The sequence below is a fragment of the Achroia grisella genome, unplaced genomic scaffold, assembly GCF_030625045.1.
Source record: "Achroia grisella isolate CSIRO2021 unplaced genomic scaffold, CSIRO_AGI_Agris_v1 utg947, whole genome shotgun sequence".
NCBI lineage: Eukaryota > Metazoa > Arthropoda > Insecta > Lepidoptera > Pyralidae > Achroia > Achroia grisella.
In genome coordinates, this window is record NW_026713071.1 from 1,614,488 (window position 1) to 1,636,230 (window position 21,743).

Here is a 21,743-nt window from a genome sequence, read left to right on the forward strand (position 1 = left end):
CAACACGGCCTACATTTCACGACTGTGTCTAGATCTATATTGTTATCCATTGAACGGAAACACGCCTCATTCCTGGATGATATTTTAGATAATAAGCCGTAATGTCGTTGTTGTCACGACTTTGTACCAAGGCTGCTCTAAGTACAAAGTCATCTAAGTATAACTTCATATGTCATACTCGTGAACGGGTGCTGCTTGTGGGTCTAGTCTGGTCAGGTTGCAAACACTGATTAGATTTTTTGTTTTTTTTTTGCAATAACTGATTCCTCGCACGACACAATGAACAAATGTTTATTTGTATTGATCTGGGTGATTTCTATGTATATTAGATACATGAAAATATGTATGTATTTATGTCTGTTGTCTAGTACTTATAACACATAAGTTCTTCTTAGATTAGCGCTAGATGACGCTCCGAGAATTGTCCTTAGATGTCATTATTATGCTTATATAAGTTCTTTAATATATTTTCTTTAGAGACCTCTACTCTAAAGTGTAGACAAACAGAGCGAATACTATCTTCATATAAAGAACTTTTCTATCATTATACATGTACCTTTATATTTATATGTAATTGTTATGAATTGTGTTATAAACACAAAAAAAAATATTATATACATATTAAACATAGCATAAAACAAAGTCGCTCTTGCTGTCTGTCCCTATGTATGCTTAAATCTTTATAACTACGCAACGGATTTTGAAGCGGTTTTTTAATAGGGTGATTCAAGAGGAAGGTTTATATATATAATACATGTACACCCGTGCAAAGCCGGGGCGAGTAGCTAGTATTAAATAAAATATACAAAAAAAACTTTTATACATATTTAGTGCTAAATGCCCACTACGGGCCCTAGTGATGATGTATAAGTTGTTTTTACTCAATAGCAATAATTTATTTGAGTATTTGTTCGAGTAGCCTGTTATTAGGGCTTTTGAATGTACTAATCCTGGCATATTCTGCCAATATACCTGTAGAAAATAATATAAGAAGAAAAATGTAGAAAGAGCGTCGCGTGCGCAGCTCGGGTTCCGTAATCGATTACGCATGTGAGTATATTTTAATTCTATAAACGTATTGTATATATCTATTATTTCCTGTAGTCACGTAATTGTATACAACTCAGTTTACAAGTTCATTGCGGATGTAAAATATTATTGAAGTCATAAAATCACGACTCAAGATATTTTCTATTTAATTTTATTGCGTTACGGCTTTTGTCTACTGTTGATTATTATTGGTAATAGACTGGATTATTTGAGAAATTTGTTAGTTTTCATTATTATTACCGTATTATCTCATAAATGAGTTAAATTAAATTTTAAACAGTCAAACATAAGCCAGTGATTTTTAATATATTTATAAATATAATACATACATATATGTGTGTATATATTACATTGTGACGCATATTATTTTATTGTATTTGTTTACATCATTCCAGTACGCATTTATTTAATAAATTCATTGTTTAATAATTTATTAAATAAATGTGTAATTTTTAAATATTGTGTTCTTTTATACAAAATGTACAACATAATATTACAAACAGAGATTTTGTTAAACAGTTTGTTATCTGAACATTTATTTTTTATATGCATATATAAAATATAAATGTAACTATATATTTGTCTCTATATAAAAGAAAATATAATACTGGTGATATTATTAATTTTAAAGAACCCAAAACAAAGATGAACGTAGTTTGTTTATGAGTTTTTGCGCGATATTGAAATATATAAATAGGTAGCAAGTTCGACTTTTGTACCATGTTTTATTTGGTCATTTGAATAAATAATTAAATAGTTGTATAAATGTAAAACACAATTCATTTATTGTAATTGTTTAAAATAGGAATAGACTCACGATAAATATAAAATACCATTCATTTATTGTAATTGTTTAACATGCGAATAGACTCACGGAATAAATGAAAAGCGTTTTCTTGAACCGGAACCCCACTTTCAACAAACGTACATAATACGTTTGTTGAAAGGCTGGTCCCTAAACGACAATTACATCGGAAACTTGTCGATCTTATGTTACACTTCTTTACCCGTCCATTGTTTAGAATACCTATAGTTTTTTTTTGTTTCCCATGCTTCATTTACAACCTATCTAGAATTATAACGCAAATTACCCAGAAACATACCTTGAGTATTATTAATGTTTACACTCGGCCCCGTATGTTTTAGTACACCGCTTTACTTTCGATGGTCGCGGGTTCGACTCCTGGTACGGTACAAACATTTGTATTCGTGAGTAGGTATGATTATTTGTCTCGGTCTGGATATTTTCTATGTGATATAATATGAATTAATTTACAAAAAATGTATCTATTTTTTTAATAAAAAATATAGTACTTACTGAATATACATAGGAAACACAGGCCAAAACAAACAATCATAGTCATGAATACATATTTTGTATCTTACGAACCTAGTCCCAAGCTAAGCTGAGCTTGTGTTACGGATACTAGGCAACTGACATAAACATTTTTTTATGTGAGTAATATACAAAACATACATATGAGACGCGAAAACCAATAGAAAGAGAGAAAGAAAAATATTGATTGAGAACCATTGCATTGACATATTCATATTTATATAATACAACTAAACATTAAGATTAACATATATGCTCACACATACACACACACCTATAAATATACAAACAATTATAACATTAATACAAATATCGGTACCATACGAGAGATCGAACCAACGACAATCAGAACTAAGGCGGTGTCCAAACCGCTACACCAGTGAGGCCTTCTTATCGGCGAGTTGTATTTTAATTAGTGCTTAACTGAACACAAATTAAGTTACGGTAATCCGTTAAATTAATGTTCTCAGCGTGAATGCAACATTGGTTGCACAATGTCGGAACGATACACCGCAGTGCATAACGATGTGGTGTGCCACGCCGGGCTCTTCCTTCATTGTAGTATCAAATTTATTTATTTACTAGCTGTACTCGCGACTTCGTCCGCGTGGAATTTAACGTCATTTTCTAAAATAAAAGTAGCCTCAGTTACTCCTTATTACATCAGCTACCTGCCAATAAAAGTCCCGTCAAAATTGGTCCCACCATTTCAGATATTAGCCGGAACAAACAAACGGACAGACAGACAAAAATTGTAAAAAATGTTATTTTGGTGTATGTACCGTATTCATATGCATGTAGTAAAAAACGGTTATTTAAATATTACAAACAAACACTCCAATTTTATTTATATGTATATTTATTAGGAAAACCAATAGCTACAAGAAACAAGTTATTATAGGTGGATAAAAACAGTTTGCCAATAATAAGTCTCCACGCATAACTGTTGTATATAAAACAAGCACTAGAGAGTGGTAATATTACTTTAATAAAATAAGATTGTCATCAAATCTACAACGTTTAATAAATAAATTGACGGCCTCGGTGGTCTAGCGGTTTAGCACACCGCTTACTTCCGATGGTCGCGGATTCAAACATTTGTAGTCGTGAGTATGATTGTTTGTATCTGTTTGGGTATTTTGTATATCTATTATCAGTTGTCTATATAGTACACATAACACCATTACTTCTACTTTATTAATAAAATAAAATATTCTAAGACTTACAATTTCTCTTCCAGTTTATTGTCCGGCAATTTGCCCGAATGACGGCTCTCTGCGTCCACGTCCTTCACCTGTAAGAGAAAAAATAAATTGTGTAAACAATAACTCGAAAAAAAATCCTATATACCTCATTACCTATCTTAGCCTAGCTCATCGTGTGGACTAATGATCTCATTGCTAACAATATCAGGTTGATCTCCACGCGGTTCCCCCTGGAAACCATCGAGATAAATCAAATCAAAACATTTTTATTAATGTAGATCTGTTACAGACTCAGATAATATGTTAAGTCTACCGTCTGTTCAGAGTGCTAACCAGCTAAGAAGAACTAACAAGAAACTCGTCTCTTACTCTTTTCAAATGCCATTTGTACCGACATGTTTACAAAAGTACAGATACATTATAAATTTCAATTAAGGAGAATAGAGTGACAATAAGGATATGTTATTGCAATTTTGTCAAAAGGATATCGGTTGCCGTAACCTGAAGAGACCAGTGGGCTAATTATATAACTTCGATCGCAACGATTTTCATATGTAACATAGTAAAAATGACTGTCAATAATGCGATTATATTGACGCCATTTGACGCTGTCAACTCAGTCCCCACAAACAGCATCCGTTCACCAGTATGACGGATGAACCAGCCATCATTGCACTCTACCATATTAGAGGGAGAACATATACCCACCACGTATAATACCACCAATTAAAAAAGTTAAATGACTTTTTTAATTGGTGGTAATTATCATCCCTTAAAAATAGCACACCGCTTTACTGTCAACGGTCGCGGATTCGATTCCTCGCACGATGCAAACATTTGTATTCATGAGTATAATTGTTTTCGTGTTTGTATCCGTTTGGGTATTTTATGTAAATATTATGTAATTACTTTTATATATATCAGTTGTCTAGTACCCATAACACAAGCTCTGATTATCATGGGAGTTGGTCAGGGTTTTATTATTATATTATTCTTTATAGTAACAGCACAGATAGTAATCTAGTTACGTTCAATGACATTTGTGAATCCTAATTGTGATATCAGCATGTCGGCCATTGTGGAAAGACAATGGCCCGTCAATGAGATGAGATAATCCACGTCGCGGATAATATGCGAGCACATCAGTTGCGGCATGCTATGACGCCCCGGTTACCCTCATATACAAATATTAATCTATACAATATTGTCTTATATATGTATATATATTATCTATGTTATCTGTGATCTATAGAAAAAAAAGGAAAGTCCGTTGGTAATCTAAAATAATAAGTTTTCACTAAATGCATATCTTATATATAAAATTCTCGTGTCACAGTTTTCGTTCCCATACTCCTCCGAAACGGCTTGACCGATTCTCATGAAATTTTGTGAGCATTTGAGTAGGTCTGAGAATCGGCCAATATCTATTTTTCATCCCTCTAAATGTTAGGGGTAGTCCACCCCTAAATTTTTTTTTTATTTTAAGGCAAAACAACGTTTGCCGGGACAGCTAGTGATTGAGCTGTTGTGAGAGTGAGTAATTGGCTGTCTGTTTGTTCTTGCTAATTTCTGCAACTGGACCGATTTTGACGGGACGTCACTGGCAGATAGTTAATGTAATAAGGAGTAAGTTAAGCTACTTTAATTTTAGAAATTTTAGTTATTTAATCCACGCGAACTAAGTCTATGTTTTTTATTGGTTTTGGGCCGTTGTCTGGTATTTGACCTGTAGCATATATCTGTTGTACTAACCCTTTCAAAGTTTGCTACCTAGAACGTCAGGGATAAGAATCAATAAGGATATTGAAATGAAGAGATAAAAACTCATACATAAGTGGGCTACAGTCGTTTGCAGGTAGTGTTAATTAATAGTATTAAAATAGAAAAAAATAGAAATCCACTCGGCAAAACTACCTGTGATTTTTTTATAGTTATTTAAATGGTTGATCAATTTGGTAAACAAATATTCATTTGATTCTAGTTTGGCTGTGCCTTATGGCTACCCATGAAACAAGTTATTTTAGAACCATTAGGCAATTGTGTGTCATTTATTTATATTATAATCGAGTTAGATAATCGATTAGGAAAACGTATCCACTTGTAACGAGTGCATAGAGATTACAACAGCGACCACGACACATAGTAAAACTAATAAAATGTTGCAATATACTTCAATCGTAGGACTTTCCTATATTACTCTGAGTAATGGAAATAGACATAATCGTTATCATTACATAGTATAAAACAAAGTCGCTGTCGCTATCTGTCCGTCCCTATGTATATTTAAATCTTTAAAACTACCCAACGGATTTTCAAGTATTGTATGAACAAAACTACTAAATAGCACTAATTCATATTAGTAAATGGATAAATATAAAGTCAATCTATTAAAAGTATGTAAAAGTTGGTAATTCTGAAGTAAATTATGAAGAATTTTTATTTATTTTATTATTATTATTAAATTATATTTATTTTGTAATAAATATTAACTTAAAGTAATTTAAAGAATATACATATTATTATTTAAAAGTAATTTAAATAATAATATATTCTTTAAATTATTATATATTTCCTTTCAACTCTTTTTTCGCATTAATAAGTAGCTTATATCCTTTCTTATGGTTTAGGCTGTGCATCCAATTTCATGTAAATCGGTTCAGTAGTTTTGGTGTGAAAGCGCGACAGATAGACAGAGTTACTGTCGGTTTTATAATATTAAATAAGAAAGAAACCGAGGATGAAAATAAACTTCTTGTACGCTCCAACATACACCGAGAGTGAGAATTAAAAAACCTTCAAAATTCTATTATATCTGTGTTCATCATTCCCTTGCCTTTGTCCCATTATTTGTGGTCGGCGCAGTATGTTATTCTCTTCCACTGCTCTCTATCGGTCGTCATATCTAAACATACTCTTCTTTTATTCATATCATCTTTCACACAATCCATCCATCTTTTCTTAGGGCGTCCCCTCCCTTTACATCCATCCACATTCATATTATACACTTATATCTGTGTTATATTACTTTATTGTTTTTGTGGATACGCTAGGTGTTCAAAATATCATTAATCATAAACATACATTAGTATATCTTCTATATTTTATTATTCTGCAATTATACTGCTAATTGATTCATATGTACATGTAACAGATATATTAAACTGTTAGCTATTTCAAACAATACCCAATTACTCGTAGGTGTTGTTAGTTTTTGTGCGGAAACAAAAGAACCGGCAAATACTATTAATTACAAGTCAGACGAAGCTGTCAGTCTTCAGGTCAAGTGTTTATATCTTATAGGCTTCCTTCCAAAGCCATAAACACACTCGTACATCCAGATACTTAAAAGTATTGTCAGTACTCATTACTAATTCTTGTACGATTATTTCTAAAGGCATAAATATTATATATTCGTACTCACACATCAAAATTATCGTCAGTACTCATTGCAAATGTACATACCTAATATTGCAGAGAATAGAAAATGCCTAATTCAAAAAAATATAAGCATTTATGAATTAGCATTCTTATATTTTTAATCTACCACTCATAGAAAAATCCTTAGTTAAATAAACTTTAGTTTCAGCACTGTTGAATAGACATTTTTAATCAAGCACTCATTCGGAAAGCTGTCTTATCACAAGAAGAACGGACAAAAACTTGTATTAAGTTTACTTTGAAGAAAGAATATTTCTATTTCTATTTCTGGCTATAATTCTTATATACAAGAAGATCACCACGAAATGCTCATGATTGCCAATCCTGACACCAAGGTGTCCTATAAGATCAGAGACATTGCCAACCGTTGACTTTCATTAAATCGGTTTATTCTCGTTTGTAGTTAGTAACTACCTAAGCAACGAAATTTAACTGACTCGACAGATAATCAGTAATGTACACTAACATACAATTTATTTATGCCGACCCGATTCTAACTTATTACCTTTGGAGTGCACCACTAAGCTTCGACGTTCTCTATTTAAAGAAAAAAAAACAACGAGGAAGTAATAATTCTGAGACAATAAAGAATCTATAAACTGTTTGTAATATGACGCCATGTAATATATTGGTATAAATAGTAAGAATTGTGAAGTAGCCAAAAAATCTTTAGAGTAGGCGAATAGTCTATGTGTTATTCGGATGTATAAGCTATATTACTGTAAAGTTTAATCCATATTCGTTCAGTAGTTTTTGCGTGAAAGAGTAAGAAACATCCATCCATACTCACAAAATTTCGCATTTATAATATTAATAAGATTGTCTATGAAGTGATCTTGTAGCAAACTAGAGCGTTAATTATGCTATAACATCCTCATTGAATTAACACAGAAAATTTGTATTTTAGTGATACCTAAACAGTATCAGGAAACTTCAAAAACAAAACACGAAATAGGTCAAAGAATTATAGTCAATATTTAGATCTCTGCAAAAGCAAAATCATAGCGTTAAAGAAATTTGCATAAATATTTTCGAAAATTTATTTACGAATACTATTGGTGGCGCTGTAGTCAAAATATGACCATATTAATTTAACATTCTGTAATACTATAGACAAATAATACTAAGGACAATCTGAATAAATCTATATCAATTTGACTTCAGGCTTTAGCAATAAAATAAAAAAGTATACATGCGTGTGTGTTAGATACATGGTAGTGTGTTTTTTTACTGCTTTAAGGTATTTTTTCTTAATTAAAAATATAATTAAAAAAAAATATCATCATTCTACACTATTTCTCTATATTTCTTCTTTTTTATATCACATAGGTGGCATATATAAATATATTGTCTATATAAACTATGTGTGCAAAAATTCGTATTCCGGGGAAAAAAATAGTCCACATCTTTACATAGTAGATATAAAATAAAGTCGCTGTCGCTGTCTGTCCGTCCTTATGTATGCTTAAATCTTTAAAACTACGCTACTGATTTTGAAGCGGTTTTTTAATAGATAGAGTGATTCTAGAGAAAGGTTTATATATATAAAATGTACATCGGGCGAAGCCGGGGCGAGTAGCTAGTTACTAATAATCCCCTCCCCCCTCTTGACGGGTATTTACAACATAAATGACTATTGAACAAGTGCATTTAAAAAACTATTCCGATGTATTAATCACCGAACTACATTACCGCTATTATGTCACTGTGCCAGTTTGGTGTGTTGTGTTCCACTTAGCTCGGCTGCAGACAACAGCAACTGTTCTTTCTAATACATTTTTATGTTTTTTTTTTATTTGCCGGCACAGCTGAATTTGAAAGGTATACTGAACGACGCTGCATCCTCCGTGATTATTGTTTCTTATTGCGTTTATTTGAAATATTATTATTATATATTTCACTGCTTAGTGACTTAATACGATGTACCCGTAAGAGCTACGTCGCAAGCGGTTTGTAAACATTCTCAGTGGTCCAGCGCTTTAGCACACTGCTTTACTTCCTATGGTCGCGGTTCGATTCCTCGCACGGTACAAACATTTGTATACATGAGTATGATTGTTTATATCTGTCTGGGTGTTTTCTATGTATAATATGTACTTTTTATATTTTTATTTACAAAATAAAAATATCTATGTATATGTAACAGTTATCTAGAACCCATAGATGTGTGTTATTAGGTATTTAAAAAAATAATATAGCGACTTGATCTGTAAACTATGATTTGGTTTAAAAATATTTTGAAAATCTTAAGAAAAAAAGGAATTAATTTTTTTTATTGCCAGTTCTTCTCCATTGAAACTATATACTGTACTGGACGGTAATGTTATAAATATTAATACAAAAAAGTTCAAAAACGGCCCAAATGTCCTACATGAAGGACTAAACGATTTTTAATTTTGATTTTGAATCCTTTATGCTTCAGATATTTCGTATTTCCAGATGAATACAACCCTGGATTCTTCAAGACTATGGTATATAGATATCTTCTGGGTAAGCGCGCTACATCCTAGATCTTGCCATTATTTTTTACCAGATGAGGTAAGACTAAGAGCAAAACCATTTATACTGTGGGGTTTGGTTAATAATTTGTGCTGGTACAAAGCCGGGCTGTTACCTGCTTTATAATAATTATATGGTACCTTACTCGCCAGGTCACTGAGGCATCAAAAGCGATATGCCAGCCCGACCGCAACAAAGGGAAAGTTATACGCAAATAAGAAATAGGTTCGTTCTCTCACGATTAGGCGAAATATCACTTGACAGTTGAACACAATACTTTGTGACATGGGGTCCATATGGGGCCATATAAAATCATGGGAAATTGTCGGTGGCATGACTTTTGAATTGTAGTCTAAGTAACTTATAACCTATATTACTCGGTCTTATTACAATATATGCGAAAGTATTTCTATTATGTCTTTGGAGTGAAATTATGGGTACCAATATCAGAGAAGGTATCTAATAATATAATGAACCAGAAAATCACAGCGCCATCTAATTCAGCGCTAAGAAGAGGATTGTGTTATGGATACTAAACTTAAATATATTTATTATGTAAATACATGCATAACATACATAGAAAACACCCAAACCAATACAAACAGTCATACTAATGAATATAAATGTTTGCATCGTGCGAGGAATCGATTCCTGTGGAATTTATTCAATTAATTCGCAAAAATCTAGTGATAAGAAAAATAAATCATAAAGCTGGCTAAGTCTAATGTCTCACCACAGATCACAGTTGCAGTTTGCAGTAGTACAACAAAGGAATGCCAACAAGCTTAGCCTCAAAATGATAATTTTTTTCTCCAAACTATTCTAATGCGGCCAACACCGCAGCTGAACGATAGGGGGCGAGTGCAGATGGCACTCCTAACCCGCAGGACTTAAGAGGTGCTCAAGGCCAACTTCCGCCTGATGGATACGACTTTAGTCTGAGGACAGCGCTATAGGTTCGAGACTAAGCTCAGGCCCTAGCAATTTCCATCCCCGTTCGAATTGGACGGGGGATCAATCGGAGAGGAACTATTGATGGAGTTCACAAGTTCTTGATCTACTAGAGACCTTCGAACTTGCGCCACCCTGCCGTTAACGTCAGCTGATGCAATTCATGACATTTTCCGATTTTCGCTGCAAATAGCCGACATCTCCAATTGACAAATCGAACGGCGTGTGATTGGTTTGTGCAGAGAAAACCACAATATTATGCCACAGTGAACAAAGAAACAGATTTCCCAAAAGAAATCTCAAGTTCAAGATAATGATTGACGTAACCACATTATGCAGAAATAATTTAGTAATATCTCCTAAACATTTATATTTAAATAACTAAATATCTAAAACAGAGGTATCTAGTTCAAAGTTAAGCAGTTTATATTATGGCTATTGGATGTGAAATACTTACATAATGTACATAGAAGGACACACAGAAGAACATAACAAGATACGTACATAAATACAATGTTTAATGGAGATTGAACTGGCGACCTTCAGAGGCGGTTTGTTAAATTGCTATACCATCGAGGTAACAAAATTATGTTAATTATAAACAAAATATTTTAAAACAAAACGGATACGTATTAAAATTGTTATTAATTCACCACAGATAAAACTGTCAACAAGGTCAATTTTCTAAGATTCTACTGACCCATTTATAATGTTTAGAGTAATAGAAGAAAAAAGCTGTATCTTTTCTATTCATAATAGGATATAAATAATAAGAAAAAAAAACTAAGAAGTCATATCTAGTACGTGTGTATCTTCACCGTTTGTAATTTATATATTACCTTCTTTTATGTTTTCACTAATGTTTAATTTTGTGTAATTTAAAATACTTCACTTAACATGAGAAATAAATATATTTCTCATGTTAAGTGAAGTATTTGTAATTCTTATTGAGAATAAACAAAACCTAAAACCCTAATAATATAAATTATCTACGTTACAATAAATTGGCCAATATTCTTCGTTTTGAAGTTACTCAAATGGTTATTGACTATTGTTGGTGCGAATTAGTGAAACCCACTTACTTATGCACTTAATAGTTGGGCATTATAAAAACATGACACTATTATATGATCAATGGAGATAGAAACTATAAATTCCCACGGCATTTCCGCAGTATCGTTTTATGCTTACTATGTGCCTCGTGGTTTAATCCTCCATTTAGTTATATCACAGATAAGATAATATTATATAGTTATTACTAGCTACTCTCCCTGGCTTCGCACGGATGTACATGTTTTATATCAACTTTCCTCTAGAATCACTCTATCTATTAAAAAAAACCGCTTCAAAATCCGTTGCGTAGGTTTAAAGATTTAAGCATACATAGGGACGGACAGACTGCAACGCCGACTTTGTTTTACACTATGTAATGATTTTGTTTTATTTAATTATTTATTTTTTCACTTCAATTCTAAAATTATTATTATTAATAATAACAATAATCTCAGGACACAGCGCCAATGTTAAGCTAGCTAGAGCTTGTGTTATGGGTACTGGATAACCTAGGTATTTTTTTGGAAATACATTTATACATAGAAAAATCCAAGACCGATACAAAATACATACGCAATAATACAAATGGTTTGTACGGTCTGAGGAATCGAACCCGCGACCATCGGAAGTTGCACACCGCCTGTGCTAAATCGCTAGACCACCGAGGTCGCCGAATTAGTACATAAAGATGCATCGTTTCGCACTAATTATGATCATTATAATCTGTTAGATATAGTCTCATATATACATATATATAATCTTAAGTTTGTCAACATATCTTGATTTACATAGTACATGTAGTTTGAGGAAAGTGGCTGTCATTTAATATGATTATGTATACTATTAATTTAGTTTCAATAAAGAAAGATTTTTTTAGTATTCGTAAAAAAACATTTAACTGAAAAGAAATGGCGACCACTCATGTCTTTAGGTCCATCGAATTGTATCGCTTACCGTTTATTCTATGTTTCTTTGTTCCTAAGACTGTTTAATAGCCTATCACCTTCCTCAAGAACTGGGCTACTAAATACAGTAAGGTTTTTTACTGGTAGTCTGAGTCTTAGTTTTATTTGGCCTAACAGACAACCTTCAGCTATATTATATACAAAATTAAACCTCGCCGGTTTAGTGGTTTAATACTCCACTTTCATATCGATGGTTACCGGTTTTCGATTCCCGCACATATTAATGCATAGACAACTGATATACATATATATATTTTTTTTGTAAATACATACATAATGTTAGCTTCAATACCTAAAGAACACTCGGTTGACTAATTTGTTACTTACATTTCATTCATTAAAAACCATAGTAAGTCACGTGAAGTTGGTGGCGTCACGATTATGCCGCCACCAATAGGAATAGAGATAAAGAGGCCGGGAACAAGGAAGGAGCGGGCTGCTCTCTTTGTTCGAGGCGACCGAGACGACCAGTCGTGAATGTACAGCGACGCAATTTATGTGGAGTGTAATTTGAAGAAAGGAATAAACTAAATGTACTACTGTATCGACGTATCATTTCTGAAACTTCCCAATAGTTTCAGAATTGGGATCAACAAGATCTATATTGGATTCTTGCCACGCCTACAAATGCAAGTAACATTTTTATTTTCTTTCTCCATAAGAAAAGAAATGGTTAGAATTTATTGTACACTGAATTCAATAGTGACGCCACGGAATGTTCGAGAAGTGAAAAAACAAATGTATAACAGCAAAACGAAATAACATCAATGTTCCATGCGTGACGTTCCAAATATGACTTTTATAATTTTATTTTTAAATTCATTATTTGGCTATTTGCGATTGCATGATATAGTATCAGTTTATGGACGTACAGGGATGGTTACGTTTGCATCTTACCAGGGCTATTCTATGGCATGCAAATGCGTTGTGCCGTAAATCTCAATTCTAAAAAGTTATGCACTCTAAATCATAATTTATACTTTCGGGTCAAATGAACCAGCCTGAAAATAAAGTATATTTTTTTTTAAAGAGCCTTCTTAGTAATGATATTTGTGAAAACCGCTAGAAACATACGGCAAATACTCGTAGATGGATTACCCTATAGCATTATACAATCGTCCTTTAATATTGTGAATATCTTAAAGATGGTACACAATGGGAAACTTTATGACGGCAGGTTGCGTTCTTTACTTTTGGAACAGTAATTTTATAGTGTTGATAAATTTATTAGTAGTAAAAACTGTACAAATGCTAACACATTGTAATATGTTATTAAATAAATAAAATAATAATAACGTCTAAGATGCGGCGATGGCCGGTTCCGACAGGATACCAGGACTCCCTGGAAAGTAGTTCGCCCGCCATCATGCGGGTTGTGGTAATTGAATATATACATATATGAAATATATATTGCGGTGTCTTGTAATGGGCACAATGGATTTTGTTAATATCAATAGACGCAATAATAATGTTTATAAATTTTAAGGTACAAAAATAATAAGAAGTACCTGTTGAACGCGATTAGAATTGATATGATAGGATAACGATTGTGTGGCTTTAACACACTGTTCATTCCATCAACCGAACTATCATATTGTTATTCCTCCTTAATATTTAATTCACTTTCTCATTGATGTGTTCGTAATTTTATACAGTTAACATAGGTGATATAATTTGTTAAAACATTTAAAAATATATATAAATTCGAATATGTCTATGCCCTTAAAGATAGGATTCTTGCGAGTCATTGCCTCTCAAATGATTTGGCCGTGCTTTTCGAGAACAAGCTAAACTTTCGGGACCATATGACAACATTGTCAAGTGCAGTTATCGTTTTACTGTCGTCATTACTACATCTACCACACATATTCGGCAGCATTCTTCCGATAAAGTTTATTTGCATTTACTACACACGCGACGCTACCTAGTGTATTTGAATATAATTCAGATATGGAGCTATAATATTGTATGGTACACATATAATTCAAAATGTTCAGACATTGATTAAAGACTGGGATATATATCTGGGATTGCCAATTTGCAGATTACAATATGTGTATATGTGGAATGTTTCAATTTAAGCCTTTTATGTAAAAGACAACATAAACTACCAAAAATTATGAATTGCGTTGCAGTACTCCTATATTATTTATTTTCCATATACATTTGATTATTTAACGTTATTTACCGTATTAAATGTAAGTTCTAGGTATATTGTGGTATGGGTCTACAATCCAGTATTATACTAATTGCAGGCTTTTGGAAAATTCTTGTAATGGTAGTAATTTTATTTTGTGTGCAAATAAATAAATAAATTATTGACACACTAAACGGCAATAGAAAATATTTGTGTACGAAATAGACCGTGATTTGTCAATATAACAGTCTTTGATTCATTACTTAATAGGCCTATATTATTTTGTGTATAATTTTGCTATTGTGAGCATGTTTGAGACCACGTATGTTGAGTGCGGAAGTCTGATCACTGCTACTGGGAGCGTTACGACCTTCTTTATTAGTGATGGAATTTAGACGGATCGACCGTTATTGGGGCATCATCATGCATTGAATAGAGTTTGAATATACATAGCTCGAAAGCCTTGTGTTAGACTATTCTGCGAGTAAACTGCGACAATAGAAGTTTTGTTATATAGTTTTATATTTCAAATTAAAAAAATGCATCAATCCATTGGGCGTAGTAACGAACGTCCAATCTTAGCGCTGGTACACTTTGAATATGGACTTGCGAAATAATTCCTCAAACATAATTACAGTTTGTATCAAAATTGATGTATTACTATGCAATATATATTTTAAACATACTTATGGTATATTCAATTGGACCGTTATATTGTGTACTGGTATATTGTATAGACTTTTGCTATTGCTACCCTTATGAGTTTTCATAAATAATGTTTAACTGCATAGTAGACCCGCTAAAACGAAGAGGAAGACTGGTTCATACTTAAGTGGTTATATATGTGTATATTGTATGCGAAACAGTGTATAATGGATTAAACTTTTAAGTTTCAGTGATGGAACGAGACGAATTGTCCATTGGAAAATCCGAGCAAATCAATGAGGTAGTTGGTGGATACGATAATGACCCAGGAGAGCCCAGGTGACAGGGACAGGGTCCAGGTGATCAGGGTTGACCCAGGAGTACCAAAGCGAAAGGGCCAGGGTACCCAGGAGTGCCCAGGCGAGAGGGCCAGGGTTGACCCAGGAGTGCCGAGGCGGGAGGCCTAGATTTTACCCAGGAGTGCCCAGGTGAGAGGGCCAGGGTCCTAGTAAAGGAGTAATCGTGTAGCCTCATGGTCCTATTTTGTATCGGCGAAGTACATCGCCGTTGGGCAGCGCTGCGAAGTGAACCGAAGGAAGGCGTAGCTAAAGAAACCACGGCATCAAATCCAGCTCGTCATTTAAAAGTTACGTATCACCAGGTACTCAGTCATTGCATATGCATAAACAAGTAATATTATAATATAAATTACAATATTTTAATACAAACCCTGGTTAAAGGGTGTATGTACTAATAGTATAAAGGGTGTAGTAGATAGATAACCTATTCTATGTTAATATCACAAAAACAAATCTATTTGTTATGGGTTTACGACAACTTGGGTGTTAACCAAATTGAACAAGACAAGTCCTCTGTATAATTTGTTTAGCGCTTGCAGTAGGTATGTTACGAATACGTTACTGAATAATATTTTCTTGTAATTAATAATTGGATTGGGAGGACAATCTTTTAGTAGCGAAACTGTCTTACAGTTAACTGTTAATAACCGGAAATTGACTATTAATGTTTTGTAATACCTAAGCTGTTACACTGAACTTGAGTGACGTGTAATGTATGTGGTTTATAATGATATGATCATTCTTAAACAAAGACGGGATTATTTAAATAAGTTCTATAAACCATATACCGTACACCTATAATTGTAATAAATTGTTTTAATGTTAGTAAAGAGGTCGTCGTGATATCAATGGTTACCATTAGTTTTCAATATTTTTTTGGATCTCGTTTAAATCATTAAATGAATTATTATCACATTCTAAGTTACTACAGAAATAATTAAACAAAGCACATGAATAATCGATTGTAATATCGATTTGTTGAATCTGACTTAAACTACCTAAATTACTGATTTTTCTTATTATAAAATGAAACACCGCTGAATCTAGGAAACTGTATTAAACAAAAGTACAATTAGCGCCATCTAGCGAAAAAACACAGAATTATTCCCGACAGTATGATTTCGTAAATATTTTTATTCAAATGTCATATCTCGAAACTAAAATTGACTAGTTACTCATAACTATCAGCTGTAATAGGAATATTATCTAAGTTACTAGGTCTCACCACTTAAATAGTTATTTAAGTAAAGCAACTTTTACGCGCTGCTTATATTCTGCCATACCTTTAAGTCCTTTTTAAGTTAGAAATAATCCCTTAAATGGAAATCTATTCATTATCTTTTACCGTAGAACAAAAAAAAAAATATTTGCAATATTTTCCACTGTTCGTGCTATTAGTAATCTGGAATTTTATTTTGCCAATTTTGAGGAAATTACCATTCATAAACATTCTTCAGTTTGAATAAATATCTTAAATGACATAAATACTAAGTTGTACCTATCTCGCGGATTTTCAGACGACTTTCGATATATTATAGATGATCTTTCTCTGAGACTTTTGTTTAAAAATTAATAAATATGCTTTTTCAATTAGTGTAGAAAATCTAATCCATTAAATAATTCTCTTTTCAATACAATTAAATTATTTATTCAAGAAACTAAACGTATAATACTGGTAGAGCTCCCTGTGTTATGGAAAACAAATACGAGTGAAACATGTAATAAGAACAAATAAATATTAAGAACTAATAATCGAATTAACGAAATATGACTATGCGGTTAATCTATAGTTATGGTGGAAATGAGAAGTAAACCAGAAATCTCACGACGATCTTCCAAAAGATCTTGGCCTGTATAGAACTATAGTGAGTTCTATACTGGAATGTGTAAACTTGCATTGGCAGGTTCCTACCTGATTTGGTTGGGCAAAAAAAAGAGTCGCGAGGGTTGAGGGTGTTGACGTATCCGTCGACAAAGGGGTCTCTAACTGCTCGGAGAAACCCTCACTGCCACACGATGGACCAGGTGTCCTCACGGTGGTGTATCCATGGAATGTTGGTATCTTTTAAAATTGCTCTAACCTCTTTCATTAATATATTATTTCTAAAGTTCATGAACCCCACAAATATCTGATATATGCATTTTTGTATATAGACTCCACTTTGCGTAATATAAGTGACACTTCATATAACTATGTATATATAAAAAAAAAATGTTATAGGTTTATTACTTTATTAGGTTCTAGTTTGTTTTGTTATTTAATCTTCTACAAATTTTCGCAAACTCTTACAATTTATCAATCGTGTGCAGATCAATGTAACCTAGTGCCGACGACTAATGATCTATTAGTATTACGGTAATTCCTTGACAATGGATTGAATGAATCGTTGACTTTCCATGGGTACACATCTATGTATACGGAATTGCGGATGGACTGAAAAAAATAATATGTCTATTGGATGAGAAAATTATATCTTTGTATATTTTATTATTATTATGTATATTTTAAACAAACTACAATTACTAAGCATATTTCAGGAATCTTGAAAACATATGACGATTTACATGATAACTGTTAACTAATTTTCATGACTGTATTAAAGAGACAGTTATTTGACGTTAAACAACTACAAAATAGGTATACCGAACTAATTAAAATGTCAATTATGACAATCTTGCTATTTGAAAGTTTGTATTTGCACAAGATCATAAATATGTGATGCTGAGCAATTGTTTGAAAAAGCAAAGCGCAGGTTACTTGCTCGTTCTTTTGACGAGCGAATTGTTGTGACTGTTCAGGGGTATTTGTGTTGGGTCTGTATTTCTTATTTGTTACATTGATCATTTTTAATTTTACATTAGGTATTTTATATGGTTAGATCTGTAGAAATCAATATAAATATAAAGACATTTAACGATTTACTAAGATGTTTAAAATGTGTCTAGTGTGTTGGAGGTTCCCCCTCCAACATACTCGCTTTTGTGGCACAGATTTACCTAATTCGAAAGTCAGGGCTAAATATAATAAATTATTATATATATTTGTTAATAAAGATTATCATTACCATATAATAAAGGGAAATAGTTGTTCTTTTGAATGTTGTATGAACTTACCAATTAAATTGGCACACCTCATGAGATAATATAAACGAAATATATAGCAAAACTGTTGTAACACCTTATTGATTATCCATATTTGCAAATAAAATGTTGTTATTATTATTAAGGAAAATAATATCTTAGTTATTCTATTATATAATTGTTTATAAATGTTTCAGTTTATATTAATTTTCGTATAGTGACGTTTTGAGTATGTTAGCGTTATTGTTGTAAATAATAAACATTACATAATTGTTCAATTTATGCTGATCATAACCATGCCTGGTCGTAATGGCGCGCAGGGACTCGCTTCGAACAGGATGGCCGAGCTGTTAGCTTCAATACCTAAAGAACACTCGGTTGACTAATTTGTTACTTACATTTCATTCATTAAAAACCATAGTAAGTCACGTGAAGTTGGTGGCGTCACGATTATGCCGCCACCAATAGGAATAGAGATAAAGAGGCCGGGAACAAGGAAGGAGCGGGCTGCTCTCTTTGTTCGAGGCGACCGAGACGACCAGTCGTGAATGTACAGCGACGCAATTTATGTGGAGTGTAATTTGAAGAAAGGAATAAACTAAATGTACTACTGTATCGACGTATCATTTCTGAAACTTCCCAATAATAATATATATAGAATACACCCAGAGCGATGCAAACGTTCATACTTATGAATACAAATGTTTGCACCTTGCTGGGAATCGAACTCGCGACCATCGGAAGTAAGGCGGTGTGTAAAATCACTAGACCACCGATACCGTCATGTATGTGGTAAAGATTTAGAATAAACAAATTATACCTATATAGAATGCGCTCTGTACTCGTTCTTTGGCTCATTATAATTTACTAGCTTTTGCCCGCGGCTTCGCTCGTGTTAATTTATCCCCTTAGGGGTGGAATTTATCAAAATCCTTTCTTAGGGGATACCTACGTAATAGTAGCTTTATGCCTGCAAAGTCTCATCCCGATCGATTTAAATTTGACAAACTTTCATCCCCTATTTTATCCCCTTGGGGGTAGAATTAATCAAAATCCTTTCTTAGCGGATGCCTACGTCATAACATCTACCTGCATGCCAAATTTCAGCCCGATCCGTCCAGTGGTTTGGGCTGGGCGTTGTTAGATCACTATGTCAGTCATCTTTGAGTTATATATATTTAGATAACACTCAAAGTTGCGATAACTATAGACTAAGTATAAAGTGACAGCTTCAAATACATTAGTCATTGTTGCCGGAAGAATTGTGTAACAGGTTCGCAGCCAGTGAGGCAAGCGTCTTCTTTGGAGGGAAAGTGGCCGCGCTCTTCAAACAATTCATGACATATACGGCGAGGCGCTAGGATTATCTAACTTAGAAGCAGAGTGTGCATTGAAGTTGTCTTTAGGGACGTGCCTATTGACTTCAAGAAAAATTTAAACTTTACTAATATTATAATTGCGAACAAACAGACAGACATAGGTCTTTCTGTTTGTCATGCTTACTGAACAAATTTAAATAAAATTTAGTAGACAGATAGCCTAAACTAAACCCTGAGCAAGGACATAGGCTACATTTTGAATGAGAAAAACATTTCATTTCCACTTTCAACCCCTTACGGGTTGTAAAGGGTTGAAAGTGCAAATAAAAGGTTGTAGGTAGTTTTGAATGTAATATGTAAATTTATTAGCTGTATATGTATGTATATATACAGCGTAAAATATGCCAATATACTATAATAATATGGTAACAAAAGAATAATAAAAAGTTCCAATACTACTTAACTGAAGAAGTACTATATTGCTGTTAATGAATTTTATGCTCGAATTTCTTTTGTCTCATTCTACAACTATGTGAGGTGTAAATGTTGACGGCTAGGCGGTCTAGTGGTTTAGCACACCGCTTTACTTTTTATAGTCGCGGGTTCGATTCCTCGCACGGCACAAACATTTGATTTTCATGAGAATGATTGTTAGTATAGGTCATGGGTGTTTTCTATGTATATTATGTATGTATTTACAAAAAAATCTAAGTATTCTATCAGTTGTCTAGTACCCATAACACAAGCTCTGCTTAGCTTGGGACTAGATGGCGTTGTGTATTGTCCAGTGAAAAAATTAATAACCATTATCGGTTTGTTTAGGAAACGGAATACATTAAAATACCTCGGATGTATTCTGCTTTCAACTTTACTTACCCATCTTAGTTCGAGGACTTACGATACAATAGTCACAGCTGCCACACAATATTCCGGCATTGAAAGTAATAAGAAACCGTTTATTATTAATTAACCTAGTACTCAATGCTTTGTGGGACTTCTGCTTCTTAAGAAAACAAATTATGATGATAAATGATCATCATTGCCTTGCCTTTATCACATTATTTGTGGTCGGCGCAGTATGTCATTCTCTTCCACTGTTCTCTATCGGTCGTCATATCTGAACATACTCTTCTTTTATTCATATCATCTTTCACACAATGCACCCATCTTTTCTTAGGGCGTCCCCTCCCTTTACATCCATCCACATTCATAAGACATGGTCCTCGTTCCTCCGCATAACATGTCCATACCAGCTCAATGTGTAACCTCGCATGATGATAAATGATATGCAGACGTAATTATGGTTTCGGTGGAAACATCTTAGATATAAAATTGTCGTGTCACAATGTTAGTTACCATACCCCTTCGATGTCGTTTGTCTGATTTTTATGAAATTTTATATGAATAATCAGTAGGTCTGAGAATTATCACTTAGGGGTATGAAAAATAGATAGTAGCCGATCTATTTTTCATACCCCTGAGTGACAATTATGCATCCCTAACATTTTGTTATAACAAAAAAACATACAACCCTAAATTTTGACTCTTCTATCACCAACCCCTATTTTTTTATGCGATGCGATATTAATTTATATGGTAAGCCAAGGTTTGCCAGGACAGCTAGTAGTTGTATAGATATCTAGTATTATTGTAAGGAAGTAAATCAAACACGAGATATCGTGGATTATGAATGTGTTAGTCACGA

At 33.2% G+C, this 21,743-nt stretch overlaps 1 protein-coding gene across 1 annotated transcript in view; it reads right to left on the reverse strand.

The window, feature by feature from the left end:
- LOC131854054 (neprilysin-4-like) overlaps positions 1–21,743 on the reverse strand; it is an 80,102-nt gene that overhangs the window by 44,023 nt on the left and 14,336 nt on the right. Inside the window, exon 2 of the mRNA XM_059205177.1 lies at positions 3,613–3,680. Within this exon, the coding sequence (XP_059061160.1) occupies positions 3,613–3,680 (68 nt within the window). The remainder of the gene's footprint in view (positions 1–3,612; positions 3,681–21,743) is intronic.